The 25,593-nt window shown below is 38.8% G+C and overlaps 1 protein-coding gene and 1 non-coding gene across 6 annotated transcripts in view; one reads left to right on the plus strand and one right to left on the minus strand.

Moving 5' to 3' along the window:
• IGF2BP3 (insulin like growth factor 2 mRNA binding protein 3) overlaps positions 1 to 25,593 on the plus strand; it is a 150,821-nt gene that overhangs the window by 32,140 nt on the left and 93,088 nt on the right. For all 5 annotated transcript variants that reach the window (XM_077856533.1, XM_077856532.1, XM_077856531.1 and 2 more), the window contains exon 3: positions 18,998 to 19,046. In XM_077856533.1, coding sequence (XP_077712659.1) covers positions 18,998 to 19,046 — 49 coding nt within the window. The remainder of the gene's footprint in view (positions 1 to 18,997; positions 19,047 to 25,593) is intronic.
• LOC144289274 (U6 spliceosomal RNA) lies at positions 15,012 to 15,117 on the minus strand. The gene has a single exon (XR_013357249.1). It is a non-coding gene; the product is annotated as a U6 spliceosomal RNA (small nuclear RNA).

Here is a 25,593-nt window from a genome sequence, read left to right on the forward strand (position 1 = left end):
AGGATTAGAGTGTTTAGGAAAGGGCTGGCCAGTTGAGATGGAAAGGGCCATTTTAAATTCTCGGTGTTTGTATTACAGAAAAAGCCTGAGGGCAGATAGATGTGCTATGGGTACACTTGCGGGTATGTACTGTGCAAAGGTGAGAGCCTTATGTACTTGTATGCCTTTGCTACTTGGTGCTCTGTTTTCCCTTTGGCTTATGCTAAACTTTTTGGCCAATTACAATAACATGGTAAAGAAGACCGAGAGTTTCTTCCTTTGAGAGACTGCCCTTCATGGGTTTGGAGATGTGAGTCTTAGGTAGTGTGGTTTTGGGTATAATCACACTGATTATTATTTTTAAAGTTGTTATTATTTTAAGTAATTTTTATGCCCAGCTTGAGGCTCGAACTCATGACCTTGGGATGAGAATTGCATGTTCTGCCCACTGAGCCAGCCAGGTGCCTCTAAATCATACTGGTGATAAGCGGGGTACTATATTTTAGTTTGTCTTGACTTGAGCCAATCACACATTCATGATAGGCAATTTTAACATGTCACTTTCTAAATATGGTAGAAAGTGGAGCTGCTGAATTTTCTATCATCAGGGTTTTTTTTTTTTTTTAAGTTTATTTAGATTTTACTACTGCTCCTGGAAATTTGTCATCTTTTTTTTCCCCCCAGAATATAATTGGAAGTAAGGCTATAATTTGGAAATGGCAATATAGTTACTAAACTTCAAAAGAAAAAATGCAACTAGATTATCATAAAGCTTTTTTATTTTTTTAAAGTTTTATTTGAGTAATCTCTACACCCAGTGTGGGGCTTGAACTCACAATCTGGAGATCAAGAGTCACATGGTCTGTCAACTGAGCCAGCCAGTGCCCCTATTATAAAGCTTTTTATTTTTATTTTTATTTATTTTTAATTTTTTAAATTTTTAAAAAGATTTTATTTATTTATTTATTCATGAGACACACACACACAAGAGAGAGGCAGAGACACAGGCAGAGGAAGAAGCAGGCTCCATGCAGGGAGTCCAACGTGGGGCTCCATCCCAGGCCTCCAGGATCACGCCCCAGGCCGAAGGCGGCGCTAAACTGCTGAGCCACTCGGGCTGCCCCCATAAAGCTTTTTAAATTAAAAGACTAATGCCTAATGCTTTTAAGTTTTTATCAAATAACAGTTACATCTAAGCATATCTGGCCCTTGAACGGACTTCCCAGTAAAAGGGAACTTGCTGAAATATCATATGCATTAGATATTTTATTGTCAGTAGAGTTACTTATCTAATTCATGTCTCATATTAGCTGCTGGGTGAAGCTGGATGTTTTGGTTACTTTGAAATGATCTGTTTTGATGTGATCTCCTTGGTCATTCTCTATGAAATGTGGATATGAACTAGATTATTTCTAGTATTTCTCCAGGAGATTGAGATTGATATGATTATATTGGACAGTTTTCTTGAAGATCTATGTAAATGATTTTATTCTTTAAAAAAGTCAAATAGTAGACACCTAAAATTAAGGTAGAAATGGTATGGAAATTGGAGTTAAAAGTTTGAATTTGGCTTTTCATTTACCTGTTTCTGACCTTGGTTAACAGAATCCCTTGAGACTGTTTCCTTAATCTATAAAGAGGAATATTAATGCCTAGTTAGCTTGGTTGTTGGTGTGAAAACACAATGAAAATGTATTTTAAGTGTGTGGCGTGATCTTTTACCCTTTAGAAGTCACTGAATAAATGGTACCTGTTATTTTCATTCTCAATATCCTTGAAATTTAAAACTGATTCTTAAATTGTAATTGTGGCAGAAATAATCTGGAAATGATTAATCTTTCTGGGTGTTGCTGACGTTAGTCTTGCTAGCAGTAGAAAATGCAACTTTTCATCTGCAGCATCTTCTGTTTGTATCAGAATTGCCATAAATACAGGTTGTGTAGAATTGTTGGATGGTGTAACAAAGAATTCTTCTTAAGTGAATGGTATAGATGATTTCATTAATATAGTTATAAGATTGGTTTTTGTGAATATCCTATATTTGAAGTTACATTGTAATTATTACAGCAAAAAGAATCTTGTACTATCCACCCTACACAAGAGAAGATTGTTTTTTGAAGCAGTCCTTGAATCTTTTAGTGTTTCGGCAGTTTGGAAAATGCTAATTGTGGTTGAAGGTTATGTGAATGAAAAGTCCGTATGCTTCTTCACTGTCAGATACTTATATAAACCCATTTTTTGTTCTAAAACTTCTTTTCTCATTTTACAAGTACTAAAAAAGCCCAGGGTTTGATTTTGTTGGAATTTATCATTTGTGAAGATGGTGACTTATAGATACCAGAAAGCAGAAAAAAATGTGGAAATTTCAAAAGTACTACAGTTGAGACAGTAATGTAATAAATCTTTCTTAGCCATCACCTAGCTTCAAGAATCACCAGCTGGTAACCAACCTGGTCAGGTATCTATGCCCCAATGCCATACCTCCCTGATTACTTCTGAAGCAAATTCAAGATAGCAGATATATTCCAGTTTCTTTAGATTGCTTCTCTAAAAGACAAGGACTTAAAAAAAGATTAGCTAGTTATAACTTTAAAAAATGTCACTAATTCATTGATAACAAATAGTCCAATTTTTCCTGTTTTTTTTTTTTTTTTTTTTTTTTTTTTACAGGTTATTCGAATTAGGATTTGTGCAAGTTCCAAACATTTATGATTGGTTGATATGCCTTAGTGCTTTATTATTTTTAAAAATATTTATTTAGGGATCCCTGGGTGGCGCAGCGGTTTGGTGCCTGCCTTTGGCCCAGGGCGCGATCCTGGAGACCCGGGATCGAATCCCACATCGGGCTCCCGGTGCATGGAGCCTGCTTCTCCCTCTGCCTGTGTCTCTGCCTCTCTCTCTCTCTCTCTCTCTCTGTGACTATCATAAAATATATATATATATAAAAAAATAAAAAAATAAAAATATTTATTTATTTGAGAGAGACAGAGAGCATGAGCCAAGAGAGGGAGAAGCAGACTCTGCTGACTAGGGAGCCTCATGTGGGGCTTGATCCCAGGATCCTGAGATGATGATCTGAGCTGAAGTCAGGTGCTTAACTGACTGTGCCACCCAGCACCCCTTTCTTTTTCTTTCTTTTTAATGTCTAGGTTCCTCATTTTTTTTTTTTTTTTTTAATGCTTGTTAGAAAACTTAGTATTTGTCCTGGAGAGTTTCCCAGGGTCTGGATTGTGCTGATGTGGTGTTCTTTTAACATGTACCTCTGTCCCCAGAGGACACTATAGGTCTAGAGAATGGATCATATTTAGGTATGCTTTATTATTATTTTTAATTGGCAAACATGTCATAAGCAAGATATGAGAATGTTTTAATGTGTGGCCAAATTGTATTTGTTTAAGGGAATAACAGATTCAAGTAGTTTTTTCATACGAGTTCAAGTATATGGTGAGGAGCATGTTGCATTGAAGTGAAACATAGATTCTTCAACCTCTTCTTCCTTAAGTAGTGTAAACATACCTGGTTTTGTTTTTTTACCTCACCAGAAAGTAAAGTAGCTTATTAAGCAGGAAAAAATGGGCTGCTTTCAGCATGGTAAGGTAGCATTTATATTAATTATTTATGCACCTTGCTGGAAGAAGGATTATCTGCAAAGTGGTATATGCTTATATTTTGGGAGAAAAGCAAGAGTTGGGTTACCTAACTACAAGGTATGTCAGACCAAGATGTTTGGATCAAGCTTATCTACCTTCTTTGTTTTCTTGCTACATAAGAATTCTTAAAGACTTATTTATTATTTTTAAAAATTTATTTGACAGTGAGAGCATGCAAGCAGGGGGGAGGGCAAAGGAAGAGAAGCAGACTCCTGGCTGAGTGTGGAACCTGACACAGGGTTCAATCACATGACCCATCATGACCTGAGCTGAAATTGAGAGTTAGACGCTTTATCAGCTGAGCCTTTCAGGCACCCAAGAGTTCTTGACTTACATGAAACTGAGAATTTTCATACTGATTGTCTTGTGAGCAATTAACAGTTGTTTGCTTATTTAACAGGCACCCAAGAGTTCTTGACTTACATGAAACTGAGAATTTTCATACTGATTGTCTTGTGAGCAATTAACAGTTGTTTGTTTATTTAACTTGCTTGATTATACAAAACATTGAAATTGGGAGTATAAACCATGTGGATTGGTTGTATAACTCCTTAGAAATAAGGCATCTATACTCTTTCTTCAGACTCTCAGTGTGATAATTGTAGTTTCTACAGTTCATGAGTAGGTCATAGAACTTAATAATGATAAACATCAACCTTTCCTCTTAAAAACAACAACAAAACCAAAATCCAAGGATTTAGGATTTGCTTTAGATAAGGAGCACATCCAGTTAGCAGTAACATAAAATAAAAAGCATTAATGTAGAAATACCCTTATATTAAAAATGTAGCAGTTTTCCCTCACCTAAAATACAGCACTTTGAAAAGTTGAGTCACCTTGGCTCAGTGGAGCATGTGACTGTTAATCTAAAGTCTTGAATTTGGGATCCCTGGGTGGCGCAGCGGTTTGGCGCCTGCCTTTGGCCCAGGGCGCGATCCTGGAGACCCGGGATCGAATCCCACGTCGGGCTCTCGGTGCATGGAGCCTGCTTCTCCCTCTGCCTGTGTCTCTGCGCCTCTCTCTCTCTCTCTCTCTCTGTGACTATCATAAATAAATAAAAATTAAAAAAAAAATAAAGTCTTGAATTTGAGCCTCACGTTGAGGGTAGAGTTTATTTAAAAAAAAAAAAAAAGTCATTTTAAAACACCTTTTTTTTTTTTTTTTTTTTTTTAAGATTTTATTTGACAGAGCACAAGCAGAGGGAACAGCAGAAGGAGAGGGTGAAGCAGGGAGCCTGTTTTGGGGCTTGATCCCAGGACGAAGATGCTTAACTGGCTTGAGCCACCTAGGCACCCCAAAACACCTCTTCTTGGAGATGCAATTACAGTTCACCTAGTGATGGTGAATTTTAAGTGAGAAATAAGTACTCCCTATGAAACTTGGTTTCTTGATCCTGAAATTCCATTGGCAAAATCTGATGAATTAGTTTTGCATTTGAGTGTCAAGTATACCAGATTTTAAAGAGCTCTGTCCAACTGGAAGATGTGAACTGTATATATATGCAATTTTAACATTTCTAGTAGCTACAATAAGAAGTAAAAATAGATAAAACTAATACTAGTATTTTATACAATTCAATATATCTAAAATGTTTTAACATGTGATTAATATTAAAAATTGTTGGGCAGCCCTGGTGGCGCAGCGGTTTAGCGCCGCCTGCAGCCTGGGGTGTGATCCTGGGGACCCTGGATCGAGTCCCACATTGGGCTTCCTGCATGGAGCCTGCTTCTCCCTCTGCCTGTTCCTCTGCCCCCCTCTCTTTCTGTAAATTAAAAAAAATAAAATTAAAAAAATATTAAAAATTGTTGGGAAATGTTTTTAAGATTTTATTTATTTATTTTAGAGAACGAGATCAAGCATGAGCAGGGGTAGGAGCAGAGGGAGAGCAACAAGCAGGCACCCCCACCCCCACCCCTGCTTGGAGCACAGTTGACACACGGCTTGATCCCACAACCCCAGAATCATGACCTGAGTCAAAATCGAGTTGGACACTTAAATAACAGAGCCACCTAGGTGCTCCCCTTTGAGAAATTTTATATATATTTTTTGTACTAAGCCTTCAAAATCTGTTAAACTTTATACTCACAGAAGAAATCAGTTGAGACAAGACTAGCCACATTTCAAGCCTCATGCGGATCGTGGCTATTCCATTGGACAGAGTTGTTTAAATACAGACAGCTTTTAAAATCACTTTTTAAAATGAGGCTTGCTGGAAAAAATGTATTGGTATTTATAAAATTAATTTAACTGGAAAAATATGGGAATGAGTAATTTTCTTTGCTTTCTTTGGGGGGGGGGCATGATTAATTTTCTGTGTGACTCAGAGGTTTTGTATCTGAGTATTCCCTGGTGATCACCCTAATTTTCAAGGAAGATAAGTGTAATTTGCTATATTGTATTAATGTACTTTTGAGATATTCAGGCAGCGAGCTTTTTATTTAAATAGTAACTACCTAATGTTCAACTGTGTGTGTTTCTGTGGTTGGCTGAAATATTGGTGGTGACTTTTTTGTTTAAAGGCTCACTTTCAGATCAGTATAAAGACTACAAAAATCTTATTCAGAAATCAAGGATCAGGGAATCCCTGGTGGCTCAGCGGTTTGATGCCTGCCTTCAGCCCAGGGCGTGATCCTGGAGTCCTGGGATTGAGTCCCGCGTTGGGCTCTCTGCATGGAGCCTGCGTCTCCCTCTGCCTGTGTCTCTGCCTCTCTCTTTGTGTCTTTTGTGAATAAATAAATAAAATCTTAAAAAAAAAATCAAGGATCAGTTTGTGCCCTTTATTTATTTATTTATGAGAGAGAGAGAGAGAGAGAGAGAGGCAGAAACACAGGCAGAGGGAGACGCAGGCTCCACGCAGGGAGCCCAGTGTGGGACTCGATCCCAATCCCGGAATCACGGCCTGAGCTGAAGGCAGAGGCTCAAGTGCTGAGCCACCCAAGCGTCCCTGAATTAGATCTGTGAGCATACTACAGCTTTATGAGGAAATAACATAGAGAAAATCCTTGAGTTTAGAGGCTTTGATGTGAGAGACTATCAAGTCAGTGATGAGGCAAGGTTATTCCAGTTGCTACTTTTCACCAGCAGTGTGTATTAAACTTTGTAAAAATTGAGGTGGACCTTTTAAGAGCTACTTCTTAGGCAGCCCCGAGTGGCTCTGCGGTTTAGCGCTGCCTTCAGCCCAGCGCATGATCCTGGAGACCCAGGATCGAGTCCCACATCAGGCTCCCTGCATGGAACCTGCTTCTCCTCTGCCTGTGTCTCTCTGCCTCTCTCTTTGTGTGTGTCTCTCATGTTAAATAAATAAAATCTTTAAAAAAAAAAAAAAAAGCTACTTCTTAAAAGAAAAACATAGTTCATAACTGTATAAAATCAGAAAGGCTATATATAAAATATTGAATACTATTATTAATACAGGTTAATTAATTAGCAATATTGAATTTAGTCATGTTGAACACATTCCTTTTTGGATATGGACTGAATTGGTTGGCGCAGCTGGAATGAAACTCTACAGCTGGTACAGAGTGCCTCCAAGTGGCGGATCAAAGAGGCCACACTATACTGCTGTAAGTCCACAGGCTTGGCTTTTTATTTGAAAATGACTGGTTCATAAGTGGACCATGTGTCCCACTTCTTTGCATAAGAAAATAAGGCAGAGAGAAACCTTGTTACAAGTTAGATTTGGTTTTCTTTTCCTGCCTTCTGCTGGTGTTAGCCTTGTTAGATTGTTAGAGCCTTAGTCTCTTTACCACGTGGGAAATCAGGGATTTCCTTGATTTGTGTAAGTGTTGGTAGAAAGAAGGGGGTCAAAGCCTTTTGGGAGAAATAAGATGAAGAAAATGTACAAATGTACATTCAGGACCTGTAGGTAGTTAGGACAGAAAGTTGCAAGTCTAATATATTTTTGTTTCTTGTATTAGGACTTGACTTTGAAATGTCTGGCTTCAGAAGTACCTGGGTGCCTGTGTATGCAGTTGTCCTGATCTTGAGGCAATTGAGTTAGCCAAGTTTTCAGCATCGTTGCCTTCCTTTATTGGTATTAATATGTAGCCGTGTCCATTTAATGTCAATATTGAGTCGTGACATGTAAATAATCATCGTATGGTTTATTTTTTTTATTTTTATTTTTTTAAATTTTTATTTATTTATGATAGTCACGGAGAGAGAGAGAGAGAGAGAGAGAGAGAGAGGCAGAGACACAGGCAGAGGGAGAAGCAGGCTCCATGCACCGGGAGCCCGACGTGGGATTCGATCCCGGGTCTCCAGGATCGCGCCCTGGGCCAAAGGCAGGCGCTAAACCGCTGCGCCACCCAGGGATCCCTCATCGTATGGTTTAAAGCTGTGGGGGTAAAGTGAAAATTTTTGCACAGGATTAACCTATACTTGACCTTTAGGGTGTAATAAAAATTGCAGCCTGTAATCTTTGTGAAGTCATTGGATGTGGTTACGTTGTTGGTTGTATTTTAAGTGAAATCAGAGATTGAATATAGTGTAGTTAAGAGGGTAGACTCTGGAGCCGGAATTCCCAGAGATAGATACTAATGCTGCTACACACGAGCAGTGTATATTTGGATGGGTCAAACTTACGTTTTTTTGTTTTTTTTTGAGAGTGAGAGAGCACATACACAGGGGGAGGGGCAGAGGAAGAAGGAGAAGCAGGCTCCCCACTGAGCAGGGAGCTGGATGCAGGGCTTGATTCCAGGACCCCCAGGATCATGACCCAAGCCAAAGGCACTGCTTAACCAACTGAGCTATCCAGGTGCCCGAGTTTTGTTTCCTAATTGATAAAATGCTGACTGTGAAGGATGAAGGAGGTAATAGACACGGTCCTAGGCAGTGTGGCTGCTATGGCAAAATACCACAGACAAGGGGGCTTAAACAATAGACATTTATTTATCATAGTTCTGAGGCTGGGAAGTCGAAGATAAAGGTGCAGTCAGTGCAGTCAGATTCTTTTGGTTCTTGGTAAGAGCCCTGTCTTCCTGACCTGTGGAAAGACACCATCTTGCTCTGGCTCACACGGCCTCTCATCAGCACTGGTCTCTCTCCTCACAAAGATAGTGATCCCGGGGCCCTCAGCTAGCTTAGAAGAAGAAGAGCATGCAACTCTTGATCTTCAGATTCTGAGTTTGAACCCTACGTTCAGTATAGAGATTACTTAAAAAAATTTTTTTTTATAAAAAAGCTAGTAATTTTATGGGGGCTCCATCCTCATGACCTCATCTAAGCCTGAGTGCTTTTTCCAAAGGCCCCACTTCCTAATGCCATCCATCACATTGGAGGTTAGGGCGGCAACATAGGAATTTTGGGAGGTGAGGGATGTAAGCATTCCATCGGTAACAGTGTTTTCTTGTTTATATTCTTATCTGCTTTCAAACTTTATAGTGAAGAAAAGAACCTAAGGTGAAAGACACTTGGTAACACCTAGTAATCTAAAGTTTGAATTGGAAGTAATCTGCATGAAGACACAGTTTATTTCTCTTTCAGATAAGGTGTCTATTTTCCAACTGTGGCTTAGGAGCAATGACCATCCTAATAATAGCACTCGAGTGTGACTAGAATGTGTCTTAATATATTATTTTGGACTAAAAGGGACTAGCACTTTATGTAGAAAAAGCTGATTGTAGAGGGGGTTAGGAAGTGTACCAGTTGAACCTGGATTATCATGTCAAAACAGAAAGCAAAGGAGCTCTCATAAATTATTGGGAGTCATGTTACAAGATGGAGAAGTCAGTATGAAGATGCTTGCACTGATTGGCCAAAGATGGGGCAATTTGAGCATCAAAAGGGATTAATGCAATGGATTGATACGCCCCAAATACCTATGACTCTGAATTTATGATGATACTGAAAAGAAATAATCATTTGGTTATCTTTGGATGGTGCCAGAGCACCAACTCATTATTTTGGGAAGTTTGAAATAACAATATCTTTGAACTCCTGAAAGAAGAGATGGAGATGAGGATTTGTATGAAGCTAATTTATTTTGGATATGATTTTAGGAAGCAAGAGTGGGGAATGGGGAATTAGGAAAAGACAATGTGAAAGGTACTTTACGGAGATTGATATAAGGAAAATGGACCTTAGAGAAAGGTACAGAATGCCTCCCAGCTGAACATGGGCATTTATCTCCTGGCTAGTTCTCTTCCCTTGTAAACTGTGGATTGTCTTGAGGGTTTCGTGTCTCCTTTGGTTGCAGGCTCCTCCTAATACTCTTCTGAGGATTTGGAGAAAGCCCTGAGGTAAAACAGATGCCTAAGGTGTGTGCTTAGTGATGGAAGGAGGCAGGGCCAACCTCACAGCTGTGGATGCCATCAGAGGTGAAAGAGGGGTTGTAATAAGGAGCACAAAACCATCTACAGAGGGAAAGAATCCTTTATTCTGTCTTCACTGTATTTACTGAGCTTCACACTTCACTGTATTTACTGAATCTATCCAGATATTTGGCAAGGGAAAGTTGTTCCTTTTTTTTTTTAAATAAAGATTTTAGGGATCCCTGGGTGGCGCAGCAGTTTAGTGCCTGCCTTTGGCCCAGGGCGCGATCCTGGAGACCCGGGATCGAATCCCATGTCGGGCTCCCGGTGCATGGAGCCTGCTTCTCCCTCTGCCTGTATCTCTGCCTCTCTCTCTCTCTCTCTCTCTCTGTGACTATCATAAATAAATAAAAATTAAAAAAATAAATAAAGATTTTATTTATTTATTTGACAGAACGGGGGAGCAGCAAGCAGAGGGAGAAGCAGGCCCCCTACAGAGCAGAGCTATATTCCAGGACCCTGGGATCATAGATGCTTAGCTGACTGAGCCACCCAAGTGCCCCGGGAAAGTTGTTCTTAATGAAAGAACTCAAGCTAAATTAAAAAGATACAGAAGCCATGTTAAAATGATAAAACTACTTTCAATCTTGAATAAAATAATGAATTTAGGCAGTGATCATCGGTGTTTGTGGCATCATGGGAAGATAGCTAGAGATACACATCTCCTTGTGGAAGTACAAGACACTTTCTTTTCTTTTATGTTTTTCTTTCTTTCTTTTTTTTTAAGTTTCATTTATTCATTATACCCAATGTAGGATTTGAACTCAGGACCCCGAGTTCAAGAGTTGAATGCTCCTCTGACTGAGCCAGCCAGGCACCCCAGTACAAGACACTTCTTGTAGTACATTATTGTCTCTCCCCAAACAAGTGGCAACAACAAAAAGCAAATTGAAACTTCAGATCTAATTACAGAGGGGACAGAGGAGAATATTAAGCACCATCATGGGGGCTGTAATTAGCAAAATCCAGCCAGTGAGAAATTATAGGACAAATGACAGGTTTGCAGTCCCTCTCCCCCCATAAGCTGCAAGGAAAGAAACAGTGGGAAACATTGTGGATTGTGGGACTCGAATCCTAATCAACCAAATGCAATATATGGCTCTTTTGAGATACTGATTGAACAAACGGAATTTTTTTTTTTTTTGATTGAAGAAGAACTGTGACTAGGTATTTAATATGAAGTTTTTCTTCATTTTTAAGGACTGATGATAGTATTTTGCCTACTTAAAATCCAGTTTTTAAAAAGATTTTATTCGGTCATGAAATACACGAAGAGAGGCAGAGATATAGGCAGAGGGAGAAGCAGGCTCCTTGCTGAGCAGAGAGCCTGATACAGGACTTGATCCCAAGACCCCAGGATCATGACCGGAGCCGAAGGCAGATGTTCAGCCACTGAGCCACCCAGGTGCCCCTAAAATCGATTTTAAAAGAGATATGAATATTCATAAATAAAAGGTATAAGTGACAAATTTGGAGTAATGAGTACATTCTAGGAGGCAGGCATTTGGAGTGGGAGAGAAGCATGGTTAGCTTCAGTTGTCTTGTTCTGATTATTTGGGCAGGTGGATTCATAGATGTGTAATATTTTTTATAAAGCATAAAAGACCTAGCATATCAAATTCAACATAGTAAACAATTTATTGAAAATGACACAAAAGGGATACAATGGAGAAAATCCAGAATGAGTTATCATGCAGGGCATGTGACCTATCCACAAATAAATGGCAAGAAGAATGTAGATCTAAGAGATAACTCCACACGTGTGCATCTTGAGATTTTTTCTTTCTTTCTTTCTTTTTTTTTTTAATTTAGGCTCTGTGCCCAGTGTAGGGCTTGAACTCACAGACTCAGGATCACAAGTAACATGCTCTAGGGACTGAGCCAGCTAGGTGCTCCTCCTCAGGATCTTGATAGGAATAAATAAACTGTATGAATATATTAAGTAATTGGAAATAGAGTGGATATCTGATATCAAGGAATTTCTGTAAATCACTTTGAGGAGCAGTGATGGTTTATTTTATTATTTTTTTAAGATTTTATTCATTTATTCATGCTACAGAGAAGGCAGAGTCATAGGTAGAGGGAGAAAGCAGGCTTCCCACAGGAAGCCCAATGCAGGACTCGATCCAGCACCCTAGGGATCATAGCATGAGCCAAAGGCAGACGTTCAACCACTGAGCCACCAAGGTGCCCACAATGATGTTTTTTTAGTTTCTGTTTCTGTTTTGAGAGAGAGCACTCAGGGTGGTGGTGGGGGGGGGGGTGGAGGAGGGGGAGAGGGAGGGAATCTTAAGCAGGCTCAATGGCAGGCTTGAGCCCAATATGAGGCTCCATCCCAGGACCATGAGATGATGTCCTGAGCTGAAATGAAAAGTTAGTTACCCAACTGACTGAGCCATCCAGGTGTCCCATAAGCAAAAGTCCTTTTTAAAGCTGTTTACTAATGTACTTGAGCATGACAAGCCATGTAAGTGGAACTTCTTGGTACTAGTGTGAGTATAGATAAACAAGGTAAGGTGATCATACTTAGTAATTGAACCTGGTATGGGCATATGGAAGTTGATTTTTTTAGTTTGGTGTCAATTTGAATAAAATTAGTTGAAATTTGGGACACCTGGGTAGCTCAGCAGTTGCGTGTCTGCCTTTGGCCCAGGGCGTGATCCTGGAATCCTGGGATCAAGTCCCACATCAGGCTCCCTGCATGGAGCCTGCTTCTCCCTCTGTCTATGTCTCTGCCTCTCTCTGTGTGTGTCTCTCATGAATAAATAAATAAAATCTTAAAAAAAAATTAGTTGAAATTCGTTCCAGGGATTACTAAAGATCTTAAAGATAACCTTTGGAGTCTACATGAGTTTTTTTTTTTTTTTTTTTTTTTTTAGATTTTATTTATTTATTCATAGAGACGCAGAGAGAGTGAGAGAGAGAGAGAGAGAGAGAGAGAGACAGGCAGAGGGAGAAGCAGGCACTATGCAGAGAGCCTGACGTGGGACTCTATCCAGGGTCTCCAGGATCATGCCCTGGGCTGCAGGCGGCGCTAAACCGCTCTGCCACCGGGGCTGCCCCCTACATGAGTTTCTATTACATCTTTATTCCATAATTAAACTTGCTTCCAGCAAATTGTATTGAAGTCTCATTATAACTAATATTTCAAGCACAATAAGCATTTTTGAAGATTTTTATCTATTATTACCCTAAATACTTAGTAAACTTTACCCCATTTTTCCTTGTGGAGGGAAACTTTTAAATTCTTTATGATTAAATAAACTATGTTGAAGTTTTTTTTTTTTAATGTAATGAATTAATAAAATCATCATTTTTCTGGTTTTTGTCATACTTAAATGTAGTGGTGGTGGTTCTCACTTTTCCTGTGAGCTGTAAGAGAATCTTTGGGATGGGCAGCCCTGGTGGCTTAGCAGTTTAGCGCCGCCTTCGGCTCAGGGCGTGATCCTGGAGACCCAGGATCGAGTCCCATGTCGGGCTCCCTGCATGGGAGCCTGCTTCTCCCTCTGCCTGTGTTTCTGCCTCTCTCTCTGTCTCTCTCATGAATGAATAAATAAAATCTTAAAAAAAAAAAAGAAAATATTTGGGAATATTTGTAGTTTCTGATAGTTTAGATCTTGTGTTTTTCTTCCCCAGGAATAGATGATAACAAATTTTATTTTTTTATTTTTTAGATGATAACAAATTTTAATTTAACTATCATTTGAATGCTTCTCAAGTGCTAAGCACTGTTCCACGTTCTGAACACAACAGAGAATGAGATGGCCCAATTAATTAGTTGCTATTCTAAGGCATGTATATCCTATGACTTAAGTGTGCTTCAGGAGGAGGTAGGACACCAACACACTTTGCAGCTGGTTAAACTGAACTTGAGTGATTAGGTAATCATATGGTAGAAACATATCCATATCTATTTTCTTGACTCTTAACAATTTAGAATTAAACATAAATAGAACCTGATTTTAAAAGCTGAGATTGAAGATCAGTAAAGCAGGTGATAATCCTTTTTTCTTTTTTTAAATAAAAATGAACTTGATTTACTTGTATTTTTTTTTAAATTTTTATTTATTTATGATAGTCACAGAGAGAGAGAGAGAGAGAGAGGGGGGGGCAGAGACACAGGCAGAGGGAGAAGCAGGCTCCATGTACCGGGAGCCTGATGTGGGATTCGATCCCGGGTCTCCAGGATCGCGCCCTGGGCCAAAGGCAGGCGCCAAACCGCTGCGCCACCCAGGGATCCCAACTTGTATTATTTTTTAAATAGAATTTAAACTTGTTTTATTTGTTTAAAATAATCTCTAGACACAATGTGCGGCTCAAACTCATGACCTTGAGATCAAGAGTCACTCGCTGCCACCTGAGCCAGCCAGGCACCCCTGGATTTACTTGTATTGTTAGGGAAAAATCTAAAAACATAATACTGAGCAAAAAAATAACTTGCAAAATTTGTATACAGTAAATTTTTCTATAAAATATATGGAATGCAGGGGCTCCTGGGTGGCTCAGCAGTTGAGCGCCTGCCTCCCTGGGGTCCTGGGATTGAGTCCCACATCAGGCTCCCTAGAGAGAGCCTGCTTTTCCCTCTGCCTGTGTCTCTGCCTCTCTGTGTTTCTCTCATGAATAAATAAAATCTTTAAAAATAAATATGGAATGTAGAGTGCCTCGGTGGTTCAGTTGATTGAGCATTTAACTCCTTTTTTTTTCTTTTTTAAAGATTTTATTTATTTATTTGACAGTATAAGCAGAGGGAGCAGCAGAGGGGGAAAGGAAGAGGGAGAAGAGGCTCCTGCTGAGCAGGGAGACTGATGTGGGCTGGATCCTGGGATCATGGGATCCTGGGATCATGACCTGAGCTGAAAGTAGACGCTTAACCAGCTAAGCCACCCAGGTGCTCCTGAGCATCCAACTCTTGATTTCAACTCAGGTCATGATCTCTGGGTGGTGGGGTTGAGCCCCACATTGGACTCTGCACTCAGCAGGGAGTCTTTTAGAGATTCTTTTTTTCTCCCCCTCTGCCCCTCCTTCCACTTGCATGAGCGTGCTTCTCTTTTTCAAATAAATACTTAAAAAAAAAAAAAAGGAACACTTCACAAATTTGTGTGTGTCATCCTTGCCCTGGAGCCATGCTAATCCCTGTATCACTTTAATTCTAGTATATGTGCTGCTGAAGGGAGCACACAGGTAATAGTGTTTTTTAATTGTGCATAGCCAACTCCATAAGTACAGCAGAATGGGATGAATTGTTCTCAAGTACTTCCCAGAAGTGAGAAGTTTGTGTTTATGTGCTAGATGGTTAGAATTCATGCCTTTGCTTGGTCTCTTTTAATGTTGAGCCTTTTGGCTCTTATACTGTTAAGAGAGGAGCATGGGGTTAGGAGCAGGGGAGAAACTGCAGAGGTTAATGAGCTATGTTACCGGTAAATGGGAAAGAGCAACTCTAGATGTGAAAACACTAACTATATGAAAAACATCTTGATGTTTGTCTAAAATGAAACTTGAGAGAATCAGATGATGGAAATTGGACAGCCATTTAAGGGGAATAATTATTTGTGTTGGCAAAATATGGCTAATAGATTACTTCTAATGTACAAAAAATGGTATTCTATTTAAAGAATTTCTTGGGAACCCTGTGAAATGGTATTTATTTTTGCGATAAGAATAAACATCTGCAAAAAAAAAAAAAAAAAAAAAAAGAATAAACATCTGCCAGTTGACGTAAACTCTGTATGCACACTCATATATATACTTCTGGGGAACAGTTTTGATCATGTATATACCTAGGAAAAAAGTCCAGTGGGAATGAATATTTAGTTTCTTAACACTGCTCTGCTAATTCTTACTGATAGGTGCTTGAATAAAACTTAGTACTTTCAGGGGCAACTGAGTGGCTCTGTCAGTTAAGTCTCTGCCTTCAGCTGAGGTCATGATCCCAGGGTCCTGGGATTGAGCCCCATGGTGGGCACCCTGCTCAGCGGGGAACCTGCTTCTCCCTCTCCCTTTGCTCTACACCCTTTCCTGCCTCTGCTCTGCTCTCTCTCTCTCTCTCAAATCTTAAAAAAACCCATCAACTTAGTACTTGCATGTGTGTAGTAAATCTTATTTCCTTGGTTACTGAGGGTAAATATTACACAATATTGAGTAACTTTTCTGTTAGCTGAAGCAATATATAGTACTTGTGTAATCTGCGTATTAGACATCCTAGCAGACTGTATATATGTGTGTACGTGCACACACGCACATACACACACACACACACACACACACACACACATATGTTTTCAATTTGGGCGTGGCGCTTATTGTGGGACCCAAACTCATGACCTGGAGACGCTGAGATCAAGAGTCCGATGCCTAACTGAGCCACCCAGATGCCCCAGTAGAGTATAGTTATAAAGGTTTTTATGGGAAATATAGTTTATCCTAAAGCAAAAATACAGGGATGCCTGGGTGGCTCGGTTGAGCGTCTGCCGTTGACTCAGGTTGTGATCCTGGAGTCCTGGGATCAAGTCCCACATCGGCTTCCCTGCATGGAGCCTGCTTTTCTCTCTGCCTATGTCTGTGCCTCCCTCTCTCTCTCTGTCTCTCATGAATAAATAAATAAAAATCTTAATACTGTATTTTTGCTTTTTTTTAATGTGTCCTGCAGCTTTAACAATTGTTAGAACATAAGTTATTTTCAAACAAATCTCAGACTTAGCATTTCATGTGTAAATTCTGAGGCTGAGGTGGTGGTTGAAATTTTTTTCCCCTTAAATTGACATTCTTACCATCTCTTGGGTGTATTTCCCTGATGATTGTGCTTTGTTTTACTGTCCCATAAAAGTAATGTAAAGCTGCTTTTTCCTTCCTCCTCAAGTTTGTGATTACAAACAGGATGTACCTGAGTTTAGTTAATCTACATGTTCTTTATAGTTCCCTGAAGGATAGGCAGTATCTAGCATTTATTTGTTCTCATGTATTCAGGGGAATACAAGAGACAAAGGACTAGGTTATGAATGTGGTTTAAGTTGTGTTTTGCTGTGGTACTTCAAAATACATGGATTATTTGACCAGGAAAGGGAAACTTCTAATTTTAGAAGTTAAGCAATTTAATTATTTCACTTGATATGCTAAGCCCAGTTTCTAATCTTTTTTTTTTTTTTAAATAGCTAGTTGACTATAAATTCCTTTCCCTTCTAAGGGGGTGATTTTGTGTGTGGCACCTGTATTACAATTTCACATAATTAATGTCTTTAGCTCCCTTTCTCCCTCTGATAGTGTTGAAGAAGGAGTAGAAGAAAAGTAGATAGATACATTAAATACTGTATATAATTGTTACTTTGTAGCCTCTGTGTGTGTGTGTGTGTGTGTATGTGTGTATGCATTTGAACTAAGGTTGGAATTTTTTTTGAGGGTATTGAGATATGAAAGCTTAATGAATCAGAGTGGTTTATAATTACACATCACTGAGTTAGGCAATATCCAAACAATTTATACACATAGATCTAATACCAAAGAGTTTAATGTATGACACAAAGATGCATACATAAGATGCTGAGACATTTACAATTTATCAGGTGTCAATAAAATATCAAAGTGATGAAGTGTTTTGTATATATAACGCGTGAATACAAAGAATGCTAAATAACTTTAACAGCAAGTTTGAGCAGGTAAAGAGACAAATTGACAGCATTTTTGATCAGTAAAGAGAGGATGCACATTTCCAAATGCCAGCCAGAATTATTTAATTGGAAAGGTTTTAGGCCTAACAAAAATTCCATACACTTAATGAAAGCAGAAATCTTACATATCATATTTTTGAGGATCTTTTCTATAACTCGCGTTAGAAAATTCAAACTTTATTTTTTAAGTTTTTATTTTAATTTAAATTAGTTTATATACAGTGTTAGTAAGTTCGGTCAGGGATTTTTAATGATATCTGGACCATAGAGTCCCTTGGTAGCCTGAAACTTAAGGACCTCTTAGAATGTTTTTCAATGCATAACATAAAATACATAGGATTATAAAGGAAATCAATTATTTTGAAATACAGTTAGCAAAATATTAAAACTCATAGTGAGTATATACTTCTTAACATAATAAGTTCTGGCAACACATCTATATTTAACAGCAATGGGTGTAGATTGTAAAAATCTGCATCAAGTTAATATGATATGAATGTCTAATGTATATATATATTTTTTTTGTCTAATGTATATTAATGTCAAAATTATAAGTGTGATTCTACTGTGGCTTAATGCCAACATTCACAATTAAAGGAGGTACTAAATTTCAATTAGGGGATAGTGAAAATAAATAGGATTTTTATCCCTCCCCATCTAGGTTCCTTGAAATCTATCTGTGGACCCCTTGACTATGATCTCAAATTAAGAACATCTGTAGTTTGGCTTTGTTTGTGTCTATGTATGCTTAATTTAAGGCTTGAGGGTTTGAATTAGTGTATAGTCGCCATACAAAATGTTTCTCAAATATTATAATTTTTAAAAGCCAAATTTAGGGGGTCTTGGCTGGCTCAGTGGTAGAGCATGTAACTCTTGATCTTGCGTTGTAAGTTTGAGTCTCATATTGGGTGTAAAGATTACTTTTAAAATCTTTTTTGTTTTTTAAGGATTTTACTTATTTGTTTATGGGAGAGACAGAGAGAGAGGCAGAGAGAGAAGCAGGCTCTCTGTGGGGAACCCAATGTGGGACTTGATCCTAGGATGCCCACAAGGATAAGCCAAAGGCAGATGCTCCACCACTGAGCCACCTGGGCATCCTTACTTTAAAAATCTTTAAGAAAAACAAAACAAAAAACAAAAGAAAAAAATTATAATTTTATTGGCTTTAAAATAAGCTATTATCATCCAATGATGCTGGATCTCCAAATGGTCTTAAAATGGTCCTGTGATCAATGTGGTCTCCTTTTTCTTTTTTGGGCTGCATTATCTTATTATACATTGGCTTGTAGTTAATAAAAATAGGTTAAGTAACTTCAAAGCATCCATGTTGATGATTTCATGTCTTTTGGTTTGATATATTTTTTTTCTTTTATAAAACATTTTAATTCTTCTGCAGGATCCGGAAACTTCAGATACGGAATATCCCGCCTCACTTACAGTGGGAGGTAAGAATTTCTATATTTAAAGTTAAGATCTCTGTATCTAAACTTACTTTTGTTAATTTTTTCAAGCGTTTTTCTCCTTCCCTCCACTCTGGGCTGTGCTAGAACACAAAATTCCTGTCCAGTGCCTGTCTTGCTGTGGGCTTTTCTTTGCAGGGGCATAGTATCTTTTAAAAATCTGCTCTTTGATATCCTTTAACTGAGTAATTTCCCTCATTCAGTCTCATCCTAACAGAATCTTGTTTGAGATCTTCCTCATGAATTCACCGGTTACATTTAAATATGAAGTTCCTCCTTGGCACATTTTTTAAAGACACATACTTGGTACTTAAGCTGTATTTTAAAATGTTAACTCTGCTTTCTTTTGCTCGGATGGTGGCACTGTAGTAACTGTGTATAAACAAACTACTTAGCACAATTGAATAGTCGTTGCCAATAAATTCCAAAGCATAATAACGATGTCATGGTGAGATTTTGAGACACCAGTAACCGAAGAGATTTTTTTTTTTTTAAATGTTGATTCTTCCTAATGATGGAACCTAAAAATTCTGAAAACCTACCTTGGAGAGGTGATACAGAGAAAACTGCTTAGCTTTTATGTATTTTTAATGTAAAAATCAGGAGTACTAGTTTGGTGTGTTTCACATTAGTCTTTTGAAATGACATTTGATGAGTCAGACATTAAACCCAAAACCTTCACCAAAATGCAAAGTATGGTTGAAAGGTTTCTTTGGTGGTTCATAAAGGCAGGTTGGTCCAAGGTGTGATTCTCCCAAGGTCCCAGTTGATAATAAATCTATAGAGTGTTTATTTTCAGAACAATATTACTGAGTTTAATCTTTGCTGGAGGAGTTGTTTCTTTGATATATGCTAAATATTTTCCAAGTTATATAATGTATAAAAAGTATATTTTTGTAGGTGGAAACCGTGGCTTTTAAGATTAAACCTAATGCATTTTCCTGTTTTAGATTAATACTCGTTTAGGAGATTCAGTAGTTTGGAGGATGGGCATCTAAATCAAGTGTTGTGGTAATTATAGTTACTGATTTGATTCCTCTATTTTATTGATTGATTGGTCAGTCCCCTATTTTAACATGGGCCATGTTAAACATGATTTTCTATTTGAGAACTAAATCTAGTATAATGTGGCTTTCAGTGAAATAGTCAAATTATAGGAGCCAATTTTAAGATTTTAAGTGAATTATAGGAATGCTAGCATATCAGCTACAGTGGCAGTTCTCTTTTAATTCATTCATAGTATCTCTTCAAATTCAGATTGCTTTGGCTTCTGAAGCATTTACTTTATTGTATTTTTGGTGGCTTCTCAAGTTTTTAGTTCACTTATTCTTTTTCATTCTGGATAAAATTTAATTTATGATAATAAACATTTATTTGCCATCTCCAGCTTTTTCTTAACTTTTATATTTCATTTTACCCTCCCCTCAATCCTTTCATGTATAGTGAAGTTGGAGACATTATCTCTATTTTCAAATGGGCAAATATGGGCACACAAGATTGAAAGAATTAAGCAAGAAATACTTAATTGTAAGATGCTTGGAGCTAGACTTTGGAACTCTTGACCTTTGACCTTAATTTAAAAAAATATTTGAAATACTGATTAAAAAATTACTGAGGGCTTATCAGGAGTAAAATGAGCTATTGGGATATTTCCTTTACATGAAGACTTGAATGAACACCATCTGTCACTTCCTTTTTGAGATGAGTCATTATGTATAATGTTTTATTTGTACACACTGAGTATGCTGGCTGTCTTGTGCCAAAGCCTTATAGACAGTGATAATTTTGGATTTAAAGGTCCAGATTGCCTTTATAATGGAGGGATTAAACTTTGACTCCACTCATTAGTCTTAGATTTACTGACAATGGAATGGAAACATTTGTACCTCCTTATTTGATGCTGTGAGGAAATAAACAGAAACATGGGTGAAATATTCTTATCTAAAAGAGATTTGACTGGATTCAATTTGTCTAATTTTGAATCACCAAAAATACAGAGGATAGAGGCACAACTTGAAGTGATGCTGTGAAGAAACAGCTAGTTGAGTCCAAAATATGAGACATCCCACAGGGCAAATGAAACTGTTGTAAGAGTCAAAAAATGGCCTTTTAAGGGAAAAGAACTGTTATGGAATAAGATTTAAAAGGATAACAAGTATATCCTACAGTAAGTTATTTGTGAGTCATGTAAATAGTCCTTTGAAGCAGCATGAAGTATCTAGAAAAGCCTGAGTTTTTTTTGTAGGTGGCTTTTGGGGTCAGACTTGGCATTGTATGCCAGCTCTACTACTTTCTAGTTGTGTGATCTCTGAGCAGGCTTTAAAATTTTTCTGGAAAAACTTTTTTTTTTTCTTCTGAGCCTCATTTTCTCCATTTCTAACATGGTGATGATGATCACAGCCATCCCACTGGGTTACTGTGAACATTAATAGGATGATGTATGCTAAAGCCCTTAAACAGTGCTTGGTACATAGAAGCACACACTACATTTTAGCTAGGACATGAACCACAAATTCATCTCCTCTTGGCAACCTTAAGTTCTGGTACTTGTCTCCGTCAGATCCAACCTAGAGTCCAGAAAAGTTAGGTATTTCTCCAGGGGAAGTTGAGTGTAAAGGATTACATAGATGTTGGAGTACTGAAAGGACAGAAAGGGAATCCAGAGGTGGTGACTCCAGAGAATAGCTGCCACTCTGGAGTCCAGTGAAGAGGTTGAGATGATGAGCTCTTTAACACTTGAAGGGAGAGCCGTGAGTCGTTGAGACTCTGAGGGTTGTGGCTGGTGCTTGGGATGTGAGAGATACGGAAGGTGATGAGGCTGGTTCTAGGAGTGCCCGTGGCACAGCTAGAGACTGAAACATACTGCTGATTGGAACAGCTGATAGGGAACAGGGAAATAGCCTGTCCTGTCTCCTCATTCCTGCCTTCCAGTCTCTGAAACTAACGGAATTGTGGGCAAAAAGAGTAATAGAGAGTGCAGAGTCCTAGACTCAGCATTAAAAAGTTGAAAGGTAGATCTAGAACCTAGAGCTTAATATATTCACTCAGGTTTTTTTGATCATGACCTGAGTCTAAGGCAGATGCTTAACCGACCGAGCCACCCAGGTATCCCTTCAGTCAGAGTTCTAACCCAGAAGTGAGAATTCCTCCCCTGTTCTGCCAATACTTTTGTAAGCCATTTTCTGTGAGGCCGCTGGAGAGGTGACCTGGGACCATGGCAGGAACACTGGATGTGATGCTCTTTGGCAAATTATCGGATCTGTAGCTGGATTGTTGGTTACTTCCTTCCACTATGATATTTTTTGTTTTATATTTGTATTCATGTATTGTTTATGTTTTCTTTATATTGCCATATACAGAATGATCAGAAGGGGATTCCTTTCAGGTTCTCTCTGTGGTATGTCATGTATGCTGGGTGTGCCAAGCAGGGGTTAAATGGTTTCTAGTCGTGTAGTTTTGGACAATGATAATGCACTTAGGGACACTGGAATGGCCACCTGTTTCACTACTTAAGTGTTTGTTTTTGGCAGATAAAAATATGAGGAAACCAACTTTTTGAAGGACCTGCTGCTAGGGAATTAGGTAATTTTGTTTTCCTCTCAGTATGTGGAATGTAGAAGGAGAATAGAAGAAATTATTGCTTTTCTACCTTCCATTCCCTTGCCTGAAATACTTGAAGAGCAGATCTTTGGTGTGACCAGAATGATAGAAGGACCACATCTATAAATAGTCCTGATGGCTAGCAGACCTGGGTCCTCAGACACCCTGAAGGAGGTGAACTATGTGTGCTAAGGATTTGAGGGGACGCCTTCTTGGATAAACAACAGAGATGGGGGAGTGATAGAGTCCCAGAAGTACACTTCACTTTAAACACCTTTGATAACATGGTTTCTTCTTACTCAATGTCTTAGATGAGCTCCATTTCCTAAATTTAAGGAATGTCTTTCTTTATTTAACAAATAAATTGCCAAGGCCTTAGGAAAGGACTTGCCAAAGAGAGTTTTTCCTAATCTCATTGTCTTACTACTGCTCTCTAATCTAAATAAGCAGAATTCCTAATATACTCATAGAATGCCAAAAGGAGTACCTTCTCTGAAAGAAATGTAAGACTCATTAATTATGTAAATGAAATGTTGTAAAGGGTGAGTTAGGTTCTTATTTTGGGGTTGGACAATAACAGTAGGATGATGTTTCCCAGAATTCACTGTCTGGGAGGAATAGTCTAAGCTAGTCAGTCATCTTCAGCTGAGGTGTTCTATATGACAAGGCTCTGACATTGCCCATGACTGAAGCCACCATATTATTTTTTTTTAAGATTTTATTTATGAGAGAGTTGAGAGAGAGAAAGCGTGAGCACACAAGCTGGTGGGTGGGGTGTGGGTCAGAGGGAGAGGGACAAGCAGACTCTTGCTGAGCAGGGAGCCCAATGTGGGGCTCTATCCCAGGACCCTGAGATCATGACCTGAGCTGAAGATAGATGTTTAACTGACTGAGCCACCCAGGTGCCCTGCCACTATGTTTTATAAGACAAAGATCTGAATATGCGGTCTGACAAATATTTAAGAGGATTGCATACTTTAATATCACAGTCTTGGTAGAAAATCCAGAATGTATATTGGCTTTACCTCAAGGATTGGGTATACAGTTTTTCTTGGACTTAACTGAGCTGGGAAAACAAGTCTCTTGGGAAGAAACTCTGGAGAGATTTCCACAGTGTTAAGATCTGTTTTTGCCATGTGTGTAGTCTGGTGTGATTGAGTAGAGGAAGCAGAAGCTGTATTATGGGCTAAATGTAGGAGGGTAAAGGGAGTTTCTTTCTCCCCCCCCAAGATTTTATTTATTTACTTAGCGAGAGAGAGCAAGCATGAGCAGGGGAGAGGGGCAGAGGGAGAAGTAGACTCCTCGTTGAGCAAGGAGCCTGACATAGAGCCTGATCCCAGAATGCCTGGACCATGACTTGAGGTGAAGGCAGACACTCAACCTACTGAGCTACCTAGGAGCCTCAGGGAGTTTCTTTATAACTAAAGCATTCTGCATTTGCATCCAGCCTTCTGACAAATAGAAGTTGGTTTCTGGTTCTTGACATGGAAAGCGAGTCACTAGTATACTAAAAATGAAAAAAGCTCTAAGTTATAAAGTACAACATAAAGTACTGCTTGGTTTTCTTCTCAGAGCAGAGTTGCCTTAATGATTTTTTTTTCTTTTAAAGATTTATCCATTTTACAGAGAGAGCGAGAGAGTGCACATGTGCTCATGCACACAAGCAGACAAGTTAGGGGAAGGGCAGAGGGCAAGACTCTTCAAGTGGACTCCCCACTGAGCTTGGAGCCTGACCTGTGGCTCAGTCTCATGCCCCATGAGATCACAGTCTGAGCCAAAACCAAGATTCGGACTCAGCTGCTCCTTAATGATTTTTTTTAAAGGTCTTTAGGTGCTTCCAAATGTACTTGAAGGAAGTTTTGGAGGTATATCTTGTAGGAAATCTTAGGAGGCTCTTCTTTTGTGGGACCATAGTGCTGCCTTAACAGAACGCTGTATTTAGTGTTTGGCTAATTTGTTTTGAACCTAGCTCCTAGTAGTCTGCTTGAAGAAAGTTGACTTGTAGGATATAGGGAATGTTAGAATTTTTTTGGCTTCCTTCATGATTAAAAGAAATTTATTCCTTTGTAGTTTGGTGCTGGGGAGTGTTGTTAATGGTAAGACATAGTAGGGGGTGGTAACAGAACTTCTCTATAAATTACATTCGTGTTCGTTATGTCCACTGTCTGATAGAAGGGCTAAAGCTTTTGAGATGCCCCCATTTCAGACCACAATGAAAAACCTGTAATAAATAAGGTAGAAGCCTCAGAAAATGGGTATTTTGTGAGATGAGGTAAGTACTTACAATGGGGAAATTATCCAGATTGCACTTAGAAGAATGCTTAATGCAAGTTGTAGAGGCCAAAAATATCTTTTTTTTTTAAAGATTTTATTTATTTATTCATGAGAGACAGAGAAAGAGGCAGAGACACAGGCAGAGGGAGCAGCAGGCTCCATGCAGGGAGCCCGATGTGGGACTATATCCTGGGACTCCAGGATCACGCCCTGGGCTGAAGGCGGCGCTAAACTGCTGAGCCACCCGGGCTGCCCGAGGTCAAAAATATCATTAATATTAGTCTCATAAAGTTGGTAACACCTCATGTCTGTTACTTTCTTTCCATATGGACTTTGAATATAATAAGAAGGATTGATTATAGGCTGTACTACTAGTAAGTAGAAATAGCAATATTATTATACTAGATTCTGGCAGAAGGGAAACCAAAGGAGTCTTTATTTAGAAAGAAATAAGGAGCTAAGCACGAAAGTAGTGATGCCATGTTATCTAGTCTGGGAGGGGGAGAATGAAACTGTAGTGTACTTATCACAGTAGGTGAAGGAGAGCTCTCATAGTCTTGGATGATATGTGCTGAGAATTAGAAGACTGCCTTGGAGAGTTGGGGGGAGGTTGGATGACTTCCTAGTAAAGAGATTTAGGCCAGGGCCATGGAGTCAG

The sequence above is a fragment of the Canis aureus genome, chromosome 18 (assembly GCF_053574225.1).
Source record: "Canis aureus isolate CA01 chromosome 18, VMU_Caureus_v.1.0, whole genome shotgun sequence".
Classification (NCBI taxonomy): domain Eukaryota; kingdom Metazoa; phylum Chordata; class Mammalia; order Carnivora; family Canidae; genus Canis; species Canis aureus.